The 15,384-nt window shown below is 40.8% G+C and overlaps 1 protein-coding gene across 4 annotated transcripts in view; it reads left to right on the forward strand.

Annotated features, from left to right (window-relative positions):
• The first annotated feature begins 12,641 nt into the window (after positions 1–12,641).
• The window catches only part of LOC122064883 (CSC1-like protein ERD4), a 5,006-nt gene continuing 2,263 nt past the window's right edge, over positions 12,642–15,384 (forward strand). For all 4 annotated transcript variants that reach the window (XR_006135847.1, XM_042628667.1, XM_042628669.1 and 1 more), the window contains exon 1: positions 12,642–13,896. Coding sequence is in view for 3 of the 4 variants with exons in the window: in XM_042628667.1 (XP_042484601.1) it covers positions 13,031–13,896 (866 nt within the window). In the remaining variant the exon portion in view is untranslated. The remainder of the gene's footprint in view (positions 13,897–15,384) is intronic.

The following is a 15,384-nucleotide window of genomic DNA, read 5'->3' on the forward strand; positions in this document are numbered from 1 at the left end:
TGTTCAAGCTCTAAGGTTGCTCTTTCATATAAGAGGGTTTCATCCATTAGCATCGCCTCTTGTACGAGTTGTGGGCTAACTGCTAAGTATGAGAGTGACATAGTCTGTTCCTTCCGACTCAACGCATCTACCACTATATTAGCCTTGCCAGGATGATACTGAATGTCATAGTCATAATCCTTCATGAGCTCGAGCTATCTCCTCTGCTTCATATTCAAATCTCTTTGGGTGAAAAAGTACTTAAGGCTTTTATGATCACTGTATATCTTGCACTTCTCACCATACAAATAATGTCGCCAAATCTTTAAGGTAAAAATAACTACGGCTAGTTCCAAGTCATGAGTGGAGTAGTTCTTCTCATATTCCTTTAGTTGTCAGGATGCATATGCTATCACCTTACCACGTTGCATGAGAACACAATCCAACCCGACCTTAGAAGCGTCAGTATAGACTGTCATTCCACCTGTGCCTTCAGGGATGGACAACACAGGAGCTGACACCAACCTTTTCTTCAATTCCTGAAAACTCTTCTCACATTCCTCTTTCCATTCAAATTTTACCCCCTTTTTGGTTAACTTAGTCATTGGTGCTGAGATCCACGTAAAATTCTCAATGAAGCGCCAGTATTACCCAGCTAAACCCAAGAAACTTCTAATTTCTGTAACGTTCTTGGGATTTTCCCACTCTACTACTGCTTTCACCTTATCAGGATCCCACCTCGATTCCATCCTTAGAAACTACGTGCCCCAGGAATCCAACTTGCTTAAGCCAAAATTCACACTTACTGTATTTGACAAACAATAGTTGTTCTCTCAACCTTTGTAATACCATCCTCAAGTGTTGAGTATGCTCGTCTTCCGTCTTAGAGTAGATCAAGATGTCATCAATAAAAATAATTACACATTTATCAAGGACATCGTGAAATACTCGATTCATTAAATCTATGAATGCTGCCTTGGTTAACCCAAAAGATAACACTAGGAACTCATAGTGACCATATCGAGTCCTGAAAGCGGTCTTGGGTATGTTGCCGCTCTTTATCTTGAGCGATTAATAGCCTGATCTAAGGTTTATCTTTGAAAATACCTTTGCACCTTGTAGTTGTTCAAACAAATCATCAATACATGGCAATAGATAACTGTTCTTAATGATTAGCTTATTCAATTCCCAATAATCGATGCATATACGCAAGCTGCCATCCTTCTTTTTGAAAAACGATACTGGGGCACCCCAAGGTGAAACACGTGGGCGAATAAACCCCTTCTCCAATAATTCTTGCAACTGCATCTGTAACTTCCTCAATTCGGCTGGTGCCATCCTATATAGAGCTTTAGACACTAAAGCTACTCCAGGAATCAAGTCTATGGCAAATTCTAACTCTCTATCAGGTGGTAGATGCATTAGATCATCTGAAAAGATGTCAAGAAATTCTTTAACAACCTCTACCTCTTCTAAAGATGTAACCTTTGCATCGACATCAAATACCGATGCTAAGTAACCCTGACATCCACTTTCCAACAACTTTATCATTTAAAGAGTGGAGATGAGGACCTTTTTAGCCCATTTTATTTTATCTGCATAGTATACTAGTTCTTTCCCTTCATCATTTGTCACCCTAATTAATTTTTCGGCACACATCACATTTGCTCGATGGGCCGACAACCAATCCATGCCCAGTATAATGTCAAAATTCTGTATGTTGAATTTGATGAGTTGTGCATTCAATTTCTTTCTACTGATTTCAACTGGGCATGGCCCATACACCTCCTTCAACTGTGTAACTTTTCTTGTAGGCATACTAACAATCATCTCATGATCTAGTGTCCTGGGCGACATACCAAGTTTCTCAGCAAATCTCTTAGATATGAACGAATGTGTAGCTCCTGAATCAAATAAGACATAGGTTGGTATACCCGATATAGGTAGAACACCTAGTGCAATAATGTATATAAGTATAGCAGGCCATCAAAATTCAATATAAGGAAAATCTTGAATCAAAATGTACCTGCTACCACTTCTGTGCTGGCCTCAGCTTCCTCAGCTAATAAGGCATACATTCTTCCTTGTGGTTGATTCCCCTGAGTTAAGGGAGGTCTGTACACAGAGGGCTGACTGGATGGTAAGGCTGGTCTGACTCGACAGTCTTTGGCAAAATGCCCATAAGAGTGGTAATTAAAGCAACGGATCTATGATGCCAAAACTGGGGCAGGGACCCTTTTATACTTGACCTAATGTAGATGGGGGATGGGGTGGCCTTGTGACTGTAGGCACTGTACTAGTGTTTGGGCAAAAAGATGTAGAGCCCGGATGACCAGCTGGTCGAGAAAGGTAGCCAGATCGCCTATAGGGCTGTCTGTGTGCAGGCCCAGAACTATATGACCCACGGTATACCTTGGATGAGTTGCCCATGTCCGAAAATGGATTAGTCCTCTTTCACAATCCAGGTGTGAGGGATTATTCTCCCTTCTGCTTATCTTCCATGGTTTTAGCCTTTTGCATAATCTGGCCATAACCTATCAAATCCAAGACCTCAAGCACTGACCCAATAGATGCCTTTAATCCCTTCAGAAACCTTGCAGCCTTTTCCTTAGCTGACCTCATATGCTTAGGGGAAAAATGGAACAAGCTTTCAAACTGCTGCTGATACTCAAGGATGGTCTTATTCCCTTGAGTCAAGGCCATGAATTCTGTCTCTTTACGGTCTCTGAAGCTACGAGGGTAATGGTTTGCCAAAAACAACTCCTTGAACTGCTCCTATGTGGGTTCCAGATGTGTAGCAAACAATATAGGCTTAGAGGCTTGCCACTAAGAGTTGGCTTCATTCTTGAGTTGTAGCCCTACACAAATAAGCTTCTGCGCCTCAGTGCATTCAACTACCTCAAATATCTTTTCCAGCTCTTGGATCCATTGGTCCGGCTCTAGAGGATCACTCCCCACCTTAGAGAATATAGGTGGCAAGTTCCTCTTGAAAGATTCTACTACCCTTGTCATATTATTCGTCGACGGGTAATTGGGTGCATATGTCGGATAGTAAGGGTACGGAGGGGGCACCATATATGGAGGAGTGCTGAGTGGAAAAATTGGACGTGTACCTCTGGCTTGCTCATATGGTGTCGTACCAAGTTGTGCTCCTCTAGTTTGTGGTCCCATACCAGACCCTACAGGTGGATCTTGTGGAGTAATTATCTGAGGATTTTGACCAGATTGAGGAAGGTCTAACTATTGCTGTATAGCAGCCACAAATGCCTGCTACTGCTGGAGCATTTGTTGCTGGAAGGCTTGCTGTGATTGCTGGACTATGGTTGTAACATCACTTGGAGTGATGATAGGTGGAGGATCCAGAAGTGTGGTCACAGATGGGTCCCTTTGTGCCACACCCTGGTCAAGGGTTTCTTAAGGTTATGGAAGTGGGGTTTTCCCCACAAAGCAGGACCTTCGAGGATTTGGTGGTCAACCGATAGGATGAGGACCACGTGAGGTTCCTCGAGCATTGCTACCGAATCTAGTGCGTACCATCGTGTCCTTGCACCTGGATCATACCGTACACAAAACATTGGTTAAGTACCTTAGAATTTACATAAGCACATAATCATTTCCCATTCTATGATATAGCCCACGAAATCAATTTCACTCTATGGTTCACACACTCTTAGATTGACCTTAAACTTTCAACCTGGCCACATAATCATATTCCAAAACACGGGGTATTATAGTGTATGATATCTTGCATCCAGCCACAGCTTAGCCCCGAGAGTACTGTGCTAGTGCTTCGACAAGTAGGACGGCGGTCCTGCTCAAATTTTTTCCTTTATTATTGTTAATAATGTATTATTATTATTTTATTTATTTTTATTTATTTATTATTATTTTTTTCCAACCGGAGGGCGGCCACCGACGGGCCACTTGGGTTGGGGCCCGCCGCAACCCGAGGCAGATTTAAAGGGGCTTTTAAGCCTCTTCGATCTTCATTTCTCCAACTTCTGCACTTAGGCTCAACTCAAGGTGATTTTGGAGGGTTACTTGGTGCATCCACTCACGATTTCATTCAACAATTCCATGGATTTTGAAAGATTCAAGCACCTTTCACTCTCAAGTAAGTCTCTTCTCCATTTCTCTTCTTGGAACATATATTTTGGGTGTTGAATCCATCCATACTTCCCAAAACTTGACTTATTTCATGTTTCTTTCAATGGAATAGTCATTCCATGAGAATATGATGCTTCCTTTGTGACTAATTCATAGTTTTGGGCTTTACTACCCAATCTATGGGAAAAAATCCCAAACCGTGCCCTAATTTTTCCAATTTGGGATTTTCTTCTATTTCTTCTCTTTTCTCCCCAACTAACAACTCAATTGGGAGTTCTTATCCTTGATTTGCACTTACATTGTTAGAAAGATCATGGAAACTTATATATGCTTGCAATCCCATCTCATTTCTATGAAAATCCATTTCTTTTGTGTTTGGTCTCTTGAAAAAAAAAATTGGGGTTTCTATGATTTTCTTCACTTTGTTCCATACTTGTGAACAACTTTGAATTACTTACCATTGATTGTTGGTGTAATGATATTTGACTTACACTTGTTGGTGGTATGTCTCGATGACCGCTATGATCATAAAATATTATTAATTTTTTTTTACAAAAATGGAAATCTCTCTCTCATTCCTTGCACTTCAATGTCATAATAGAATTTTTTTTGCATATTCTTGGTTGTATAATGATAGGTATTACTATCATTGACATGTAAGCTTCAAGTTCCACACTTTTATGGGATTTTCACTCTCTTGGGTTGAACTTGTACATTGAAATTGGGGGCTTTCTACCATTTGACAACAATTACCCCACTTGAGGAAATTCTTATGAGCCTTTCCATCACTTTTCACTTGCCATGCTTTATACTCCTTTATTACTCTTCTATTTTGCAATATGTTAGTGGATGTCATGTTTGGGGATTTCCTTCTATTCATTTCTATGATCCACATTATGTATTTGGGTGCATTTACATGTGCTTGCTCATCCTCCTGTTTACTTCCTTTGTCATGCAAGATTCTTACTTATCACTATTTCTTCTCTTTTCTTACTAGGATGTCTTCTCGCAAGGGCAAGGAACCCGCATCCTCTTCCAATAGACATAGGGCCACAACTTCAAAAAGGAAAGGTGTAGGGACTAGTTCCTCAGCCATTCGCACAAGGCAACAAGGACATGGCCCCATAGATCTTCTAGACTATGATGAGGGACTCTTCCGGAGTTTGAGGGTAGCAACGAATTGGCAGACCTTCCTAAAAAGGTCTGTAATGACAGAGAAAATCGTGGTAACTTGTGATTTCAATAAGATTCAACTACAAGAGAGATTTACTGAACTGGGTTGGCAATCCATCCTTAATATTGACCGCCCATGCTATGAACACCTTGTTCGAAGATTTTATTGTAATTTGGAGGTCTCTTACCAGTATGGGGAGTACTTAATCACCAGTATAGTGAAAGGGGTGAACATTCATTTGACTGTGGACACTCTTGCTAGTATTTTAGATATGTCATCAGTTGGGCATCAATTCTATAGCCCCCCAAGGAGTAAGCCCGTGGGCCCATCCTTACGTTCGGAGATGCAGGACCACATTTACGAGACCATTAGTGGCAGCAAGGTGCGTCTGGATTTCGAGGTGACATATAACCCGGAGGCACGTGTATTTGCTCGCTTGGTTCAATTTAATTTGCTCCCTAGAGAAGGTCATAGGAACCAAGTGGGCTTCATGGCAGCCTACATAGCCTTCTACATCTACAAGGCCTTGGAGGGAGGTGCCAAGCATTTACGCTTGCCCTACATTATACTTAAGACTATGGAGCATCATGCCACACATCTTGAGGATGGAGGTTTCCCATATGGTAAGACCCTTACAAGGGTTTTCGAGTTCTTTGGGGTGGATTTGAGTGGTGAGAAGGGAAAGACTCTAGCAGACAAATTTAGTAGAGAAAACCTACGCAGGATAGGTCTCCAAGCTCTTATGGATGTGCCTCAGAGGGCAGGAGCTCAAGGAGGCAGGAACAGGGAGGTTGTCCACAGGGAGGATGTCCACATGGAGGAGGAGGAGAATACTGAGGAGGACGAGGATTATGTTCCTTAATTCGAGGAGGAGGACTTTTTAGATGAGGATATCCTCGAGGAGGAGCCTCTTGATTTAAGAGGTGCTGATCTTGACTTTGCTATGGCCGTAGACCCACAGCATAGAGCCCCACCACCTGAGAGTGGCGCATTTGACTTTAAGAGCATGATGACCAGCATGAGGGCCTTAAAAGATGGGCAAGATCAGCTCTTGAGAAGACTAGATGAGAGTGCTACTAGAGAGGAAAATATCTTAGAAAGGCAGGCTACATTAGAGAATTTCTTCCTAAGATTGAGCGAGGATTTGGACACAATGGCCAATGCTATTTCTGTGGACTTTACTCGACTCCAGAGGGATGTGCAACTAGTGAATGCGAGGTTTGATTACTACGACTGTCGGCTCAATGTTAAATCAAGGCCCAGGAGGGATGGAGTAGAGTTAGATGATGACAAGGGTCTTTGAGGACTTAGCTTGCCTGTCCTCATCAGCTTTTTACTTGTCTCTATGTTGTTTATGTATTTATGGTGGACTATTTTTTTTTTTGTATTTTTCTCTGTAATTTGGACTTGCTAGTGTGGTGTTATGATGTTGTTGGTGACTTTAGTCAGTTTTGTCTGCTTGATAAACTTATTATAATTTGGTTGTAACAACATTAGTTAGCCTTTGTTAATTATGCTTATTCATATATGTATGTTGTCTATCAGGCGCTTCTATTTGAAAATTTTGAAAAATCTTGTTTTAGCGTTGTTATACTGCCGAAATTTTGTTAAATCCGTACTCGATGAGTTATGCAATCAAATAACTAATCTTTTATTTATTCCAAGCAAACTTTCTCTCATGTATGCCATGAAATGCATTAATTAAATACAACTTTTTTTTTGGCTTTTAATTCTTTAAGTGTTTTACATTTGCCCAACCCCATTTCCTATTATAGATTCTATGGGATCTAAATGGAATGCTGTGAGTGGATAGAGCATCACGCTCTGATACCACCGTTGTCATACCTCGTTCACACAGAACCGGACCGGTGACCGAGTTAACCCCGGTTAACCCAAAACCTGCTGGGATCATCTGAAACAGTACCCCATCACAACATACCCACATCTAAGATAAGTGTTCAAAAAATCAGCGGAAGACTTAAATTACCTATAAATATCCCCAATATACTTGATACCCAAATTGTAGTACATAGCTAAGTACATATGGGCCCGCAGGCATGATATTTAAACAAAAAGAATAACAATATACATATCAAGTACACAAAAGGGGAGGTTATCAAAAATCAAAAAGCAAACTCCTGTACGGTGTCATTACTGCTGTCCCGTAACATAACCCTCACACATGCAATCAGCACTGTGCGCATACTCCTCAGGGACCCACCAATCCTCAACAAAAAACTCGACTGTGGGGCCTAACTCCTGATCTTCAGGCGGGTAACCTACAAAATCATCTAAAAGATGTGTACACGTGGGATGATCTCATTAGCTTAGTAAGTAAAAAGAAAGACAACACAAACATTCGCATCCATATGTACTATATGTAATGCAATTCATTTTAATCTTATCCACCTAAGCAACATTACTAAGTCTTAGGTTATGTGCTACTCACAACCACAGTGCGCGTATACCTCGGGTACGAGTCACAAACTCCATCCCGCGATATACCCATTGGGTTGTCGGAGAAGGCCCACTGTGAGTACTCAAAAAAGTAAAGCATGCTGACCATCGACCCTCAACATAAAGTAAATGACAGAAATGTAAAGGTGCTGACCCCAGCAATTTAAAAGAAGTACGATTGGCCCTCTTGAATATACCACTGAGGTTGTTGATTGTCCTAATGACCAGCCGAACGTATGTCTAACTGCCACAGTGACCCGACAACTGCGACCACTGCTTCCCCCCAAATGATAACCTAACACTTCAACCCCTGTTGGGAAGGGTCATAGCACAACGAATGATAATCCTAAACCGCATGCTCCTATATGACAAAGTACGATTGTATAGTGCCACCACGTCCCATACCACGGGCCACCAATGCACTTGTTTCCAAACCGACTATGGCATCTAGTCTAATAATGCATCATGCACAGTCATTTAACCATTCATCACAAAAGCACATCAATCATTTAGCATTGAGAATGTAAGGTAGAACACACATATCATAAATCATTTGTTTAGAATGCACAAGCAATATGTGCGAATGGCATATAAGAATGACTAATCTACACATAATTTGCATGATGACATGGCTAGTCTAGATATAATTTAATGATGTAAAAACACACTTTAAAATAAAGTTAAATGTCCTCTCCCCACTTACTTGTTGGGTACAAAAGCTCACGTTCGATACGGGTGAGATTCGGCGTGAGAAACGTAAATTCTAGTGGAACATATCATAAGCGAATGGGGTTAGTATTTCACCACTTTGGGGTCAAAACTAATGAGTTTTGATGTTTAAATCACATTTAAAATCATAAAAGAAGGTTGTCCACCCGTTTTAGGCCCATTCAGGCTCAAAAATCCGACTGGTGGACCAATAGGTGGGCCAGACAGCCCACCTGTCTTCGCCTGCCGGTCCAACAGGCAGGCCAGATAGCCCGCCAGTTCAATAGGTAGGCCAGATATCATTTCAGTTCAACAAGCGAGCCCCTACAGGTGGGCAGGTTAACCCGCCGATCTTCGCCAACCTGTTGGAATTAAGGTTCTACCCTAACAGGCGGGCGGCTTCCCCCACCGGTCTTCGCCCACCTGTGGGTGCAAAAATTGGTTTTCTCCCTTGAAACACTCCTCAACCTTAGGAAAACCAAATGGGGTTGTTCCAATCATATTTTCCACACATCTAAGGTCTCATAAGATGATTCTAACCTAGATATAAGTTAGATTTAAGGATTGAAAAGCAATCTTACCTTCTTTGCTCAAGAACTCTTCTAAAACCCAAAAATCACCTCTTAACCCAAGAACTCACTAATGCTTCTCAAATCTTGTAAACACTTCTTTAAACCTTCAAAATCAACAAATAGACCATCTATTAAACCTTAGATTCATCATCTCAAGTGGGATTAACAAGATCTCAAGGAACTCTACCCAAATCAAGGGTGTCACTTGGGGTTTTGTGAAAGTTTAAGAAGTATAGCCTTCGCTCATCTCAAATCGTAGGTCTCGTATTAGGGATCACTTTTCTGGTGCCGGAATGAGAGGATCAAATCTCGGCATCGCTTAAAATCATTCCTTCCTCTTTTTCTTTTCCTTTCTTCTTCTTCGTTCTCTTTTCTTCCTTTCTTTTCTCTCTCTTTTTTACTCTTCTCACCCACTCTTTAATGCATTAAATGAGAAAAAGGAAAAAAACATAATAAGTACTATTTATATTAGAGAATATCTAGTAACCACATGGGTGGGTCACATTGGTGGGCGGGTTCGTCTGCCTGTGACCAGCCACCTGTTGGTCAAAACTTAGCCAAACAATTGAGATTTCGATGGAATTCGACTCTCAACATGTATATCACTCTCAGCACAAGATATATAATACGTATACACTTTAGGATATGGCAACATACCAGCATTACCCGTACATGGCCTTATGATACGTGCACGAACACGGCTTGGGTACACCCGTCTCCTTTGGCACTGACTCGGACTTGTCTGGCCAACCTATGTTCAAAGTCACCCTTGCCATCATGGTCCATAAGGAACCCGCCTTAACCCTCTCTAATTCAGGTCCTGCATGGTTAAATCAGGTCAACTGTGTAAGTAAACCAGGTTTTAAAAGTAGAGTATCACACCCTACATTACACTTTTGCACACAATCACTCACGATTCCTTAGCCTCATGTGTAGTCATGAGTAATGGGCATGGAAGTCACCCCCTTAATCTCGTACCTATGGGTATATGAAAAGGTTCACATACCTTGCATATATAGATCCTATCAAGGAAGCCTTGTCGGTCCTATTGCATCCACTACATACTCAGCATCATGTAGAAAATAGATGAAGAAGCTAGGAGCGCCACAAGCTAACTGTAGAACTTGTTTGCGGTCTTGAAAAGGAATGTTCCTATATTATATTCCCATTGTAAAGAATTGTTTTCCTAAGTGGGTTTCGAATAAAAGGTGCCCCTTCTTCTTAAGAAAAAAGTCCAGATACGTGACTTAGGGGCAATCCCGTCAGAGTTATATCAAGTCCCGAGAAGTTCCGAGAAAAATCAGGAGGAAGGACACCTAGTGGGAAAAGAGCAAGGAAAGTATAACTTTATTACATGGAATATCTTATGCGAATATTCTCGATAAGATATTTGTATGAATCTCCCGCTTATGACATCGAGTGGACCAGGGGCATCAAACCCTATCCACCCCTATCATTAAGCGAACTAACCTTAGAGGGATCATTAGTTGTTAATTTAGTGAATGTGTGAATAAAGGGTTAGGAATTCAAGAATCCTAAAATTAAACCACTTTTGGTTCAGGCATAATTCCACACCTCAAGTATTCTCCATGGTCCCTTTGGATGCGTCAAGGTAATCGGTTGACTCGCCTAAGTCCAGTGTCACCTCCATCATCTCCTCAAGACTGTCTATCATCAAGTGATTATAGCCCAGTTAGTATGGATCTACACGACTCTGAATCACCCGAATAGGCCTGGGTCTGTCTCATGGAAACCTTGCAAATAGAAATTGCTAAAGTCAAGAGAAGGATAACTCAAATATTGTATGCACTTCAGAATCCCCCCAGAACTGATCCCAAGAATGATCCGACATCGGCTATGTAGATGTGGATTAGAATAGAGCTAGAGGTTATAGTGGGAACTCTTCTCGAGTTGACTCAGGAGAACCAGAGCAAGTTAGGCCAACCGATCAAAGAAGATCTTCACCTACTCGCCCAAATGGTCAACGAGGGGTCTATTTCAGGGTCCCTACTCCTAGGGTAGTGATTGAAGATGGGGAAGAGAAGTTTGCCACACATATCCGAATGGAGCCTCCAGAGACAGAGAAAGAAAGGAAACTCAGAGAGCAGTCAGAGAAATTAGAGAGCATGATTTGAGCGGGAAAAAGCTCGGAAGACCAAGCAGTGGATTCAGAGGAAATGAGTTTCTTCTCCGAGGTAAGAATTCCCAAAAAATTCTAGTGGCAGACTGATAGGTTTGATGGGTCAGGAGACCCCAAAACTCATCTCAAAGTCTTCCTCAGCATCGCCAAGTCGTGGCAACTTACAGATAACCAGATGGGGCAAGCCTTTATGCTAACCTTATCGGGACCAGCACTAAGGTGGCTCACACAGTTGGAGTCATCCCAAACTCAGAATTGGGCAACGGTAGTGAAAGCCTTCACTAAACAATACTCATACAACACCAAAGTGGATGTGAAGCGACGAGAACTTAAGACTCTGAGGCAGCAGCCTAGAGAAGGATTCACTGCCTTCTTGATAAGGTTTAGAGATAAGGCCGCCAAGATGGTAGATCAGCCTTCAGAAGTAGAGCAAGTGGAGATGTTGATATAAAACCTATCAAAGCCCTATTATGATGTTCTTTACTATCAACATTTGCAAACTTTTGATGCCTTAATAGCCACCGGAACACTTGTGGAGAATGGAATTTTGAGAGACGCCTAGTATCAAGGGTCCTCCCAAGATGCAAGCAAGAACACCCAAGTCAGATGGGGAAAGGGTCTAGAAACTAATATGGTGAGTGCAGTTCAGCAGTCAGTCTCACCAGCCACTCCTTCACAGCCCTTCATAATACAAGCAGATGCACCAACCCAAAAGGCCTCTCGCCCAAAAAGGCAGTTTTCTTATTTGGGAATGCCCGTAACGGCCGCATATGAGAAGTTAAAGAAGCAAGGATTGCTAGGGACAGTGGCTCCAAGAGTGATCAGCAACCCTCCTCCAGCTTGGTATAGGGATCATGAATATTGTGCCTACCACACTCAGAAGGGGCACAATACTGAAAGATATTTGGGTTTACAGCATGCAATTCAGGACTTAGTAGACAATGGAACCATTGAGGTCAAGGTCAAGCAGCCTCCCAATGTCAATACCAATCCATTCCCTGATCATGTGAACAATCTGGATGAAGAAACTACAAAGAGTGATCCCACTCAACTCATTGTACCTAGAGTTCGGAAGAATGATATGAATGCTCGAGCTTATAGGAAAATCATGAGTCAAAGGGCTAGAATCATAAGGACTCCCAGAAGAAGAGAATCATCAGAAGAAGAATCATAAAATCAGTCACCCGCCGTTCATCCTTTCTCATCAACAAAAGGGTCCACAACACCACATTAGCATACGCAGCCTGGCAGCGTTCTTTCCACCTTGTGATTTTATTCCTTTCCAGTCTTGCACTTATACATCTCAGCATCTGCATCTTTGCTACATTCATTTTATGTTGTTTTGTTTCTTGGTTGCTGAGCAAGATGAGCACAAGTATGAAATATTTACTGAATAATTTAGGAAATTGATTCTGTATAAATATTTTTTTCATCCATTTCTACAGAAGTAACATGGTATTGATCCTTGAAAGGAAAATAAGAGAATGGTTTAGTGACTAAATAAAATATAGTTACAAAAAATATTATGGGGGAGGTATGAGAGAAAATATGTTCAGCTAAATTTATATCACATATTATGGGGAGTAGTAGAAAGAGAAACTACTTCCCCTATACCTTTGTGTTTGGTCAGCTTTAGTCTGATTGGCATTTCTAGATCAAGCTTTTGGCTGTTCATCTTGAAGGTACTTATTAGGATCCCTGGGTGCTCTGCTTTGAGAATGCTTGCATTTGATGCTCAAAGGTTGCTCAATCCATATGAAATATTGTTATTTGCATCACTTGACGTACATTTTCTCTAGCCAACTGACTTTTGTGGATTCTGTTTGAGATCCATAAGTGGGGCAAAGTTGCAACTGAAAACTGATTAGCTTTACAGTATAGTGAGTAGCACTTATGACTTCATTTTTTATCCAGGCCAACAACATTTGGGAAGAGTTGGAAGGATATAGAAAGAAGCTTGCCCGTGCTGAAGCCATTTTCGCTGCCACAAAAAGAACAGGAACAGCAGAAGGAACAAGACCGACAAACAAAATTGGCTCCTTTGGTCTCATAGGGAAAAAAGTAGACACAATAGATTACTGCAATGAGAAAATTAATGAACTGTTCCCAAAACTAGAATCTGAGCAGAAGACTACCATTAGAGAGAAGCAGCAAGCAGCAGCTATTGTCTTCTTCAACAGCCGTCTGGCTGCAGCTTCTGCAGCTCAGGCTGTTCATGCACAGATGCCTGACTCATGGACAGTTACAGAAGCTCCTGAACCCCGTCAACTAATATGGAGAAATTTTACAATTAAGTTTTATGAGAGAACGATACGACAATGTATTGCTTATGTGGTTGTGGCTTTGATTATATTTTTCTTCATGATTCCAATTGCGATCGTCTCTGCATTCACGACTCTGGACAATCTAAGAAGTTTACTTCCATTCTTGAAGGCTGTTCTTGACATTGCAGCGGTTAAGACAGTATTGCAAGCTTACCTACCTCAGATTGCACTTATTGTGTTCCTGGCTTTGTTACCAAAGTTTCTTATGATGTTCTCCAAGGCCGAAGGAATCCCTTCTGAGGCTCATGCTGTGAGAGCCACCTCAGGAAAGTATTTCTATTTCATAGTGTTAAATGTTTTTATTGGAGTAACTGTTGGTGGGACCCTATTTGGTACATTGAAGACCATAGAGAAAACTCCGAACAAAGCCGTACATATTCTGGGTAAATGTATTCCTGCTAATGCAACCTTCTCTGTGACCTTTGTGGCATTGAAGTAAGTTGACTACTTTCTCTCTCTCTCTCTCTCTCCACTTTCTTTTTAAATGTTTTACTAGGACAGACAGATTTCAGATGATCTAATTATTGTTAGGTGCATAAAGAGACCAAAGTTATGCCTAGAATGCATTTTTATGAACATTCCTTTTGTTTCTGAGATGCATTGTTCTGGTTTACTTCAACCATGGTATATATCATTCATTATGGGTATAGCAAGACATGACACACATGCAAAGGCTTTGATCTTCCATTTGACGTGACCACATGGGACATCTCCGTGCCAAACTATCAAACCAATCAAATATATCTGCTGGGCACTAAAAAAAAAAAAAAAAAAATTGAAGTGATCAATTAAGAGCAGCCTATTATCATCCAACTGTGTAATTCTTCTTGGTGATGGTATTATACTAGATGAGACCTTTGCATATGAGGATTGTTTCTAAGAATTTTTTTCTCGCTTTGTAGCGTTAATACCACACCTATGGCTAGCAGGTAGCTAGAGAGTCCAAACACATGAGTGCAATGTTTTAACCCTTATAACTTTAAGACTACATTTCAGGTCCTAGAGGATTGTTTGATGGTATAACACTAGATGAGACCTTTGCATATGAGGATTGTTTGATGGTATAACACTAGATGAGACCTTTGCATATGAGGATTGTTTCTAAGAATTTTTTCTCGCTTTGTAGTGTTAATACCACACCTATGGCTAGCAGGTAGCTAGAGAGTCCAAACACATGAGTGCAATGTGTTAACCCTTATAGCTTTAAGACTACATTTCAGGTCCCAGACTAAGGATCTCCATAATGGTTATTGTTTTGAAGATAGCAAGCTTTTCTCTAATATAATTCACTACAAGAATTTTTTGTGGAGTTGTCTTCAAACCTTAATAGAAGCTCATCTATATTTTCCGTACTTTATCTTGTGGTAATTTTTCTAGACAGACATGGGTTTGAGGTTTCTTCTATGCTTATATTGCAAGGTCACTGTTACTCAGTGCTTTATTTATTGGAGGGGAGAACTTAGTTTATTTGTTTAGTGGACATATTTAAATTCATTTTTTATCATTTACTTGAACTTGTGATACTGTTTTGGTACTCAAGGAGTCAAGGTAGAAATATTAGTGTTGCCTACTCATCAGGGAATTCTTGAAAATATTTAGATTCTGATTAGAGAAGTAGGTAATCAGCAAATATACATATGTGATGAAAATAAGTCTTATAATATAGTATATAGATATAGAAAATTACAGATTTGCCATTGTCATAGAAATAGATTATTGCTATGACAACTTCTCAGTTAGAAAGGTAAAGTACATTTGCACAAATGCCGCACTATATAGTTTGTGGAAGCATAGATCCAATATTTTCCCCTATCTCAACTCATATCCTTGGGGATGCCCTTTCTCATTTTGGAGTCACTTGCACCAAAATAGTTTAATTCTCGTGCTATCAAAACACTTGGGCAATGGATTCTTTATAGTTTT

Source organism: Macadamia integrifolia, unplaced genomic scaffold, assembly GCF_013358625.1.
Source record: "Macadamia integrifolia cultivar HAES 741 unplaced genomic scaffold, SCU_Mint_v3 scaffold1804, whole genome shotgun sequence".
NCBI classification, from domain to species: domain Eukaryota; kingdom Viridiplantae; phylum Streptophyta; class Magnoliopsida; order Proteales; family Proteaceae; genus Macadamia; species Macadamia integrifolia.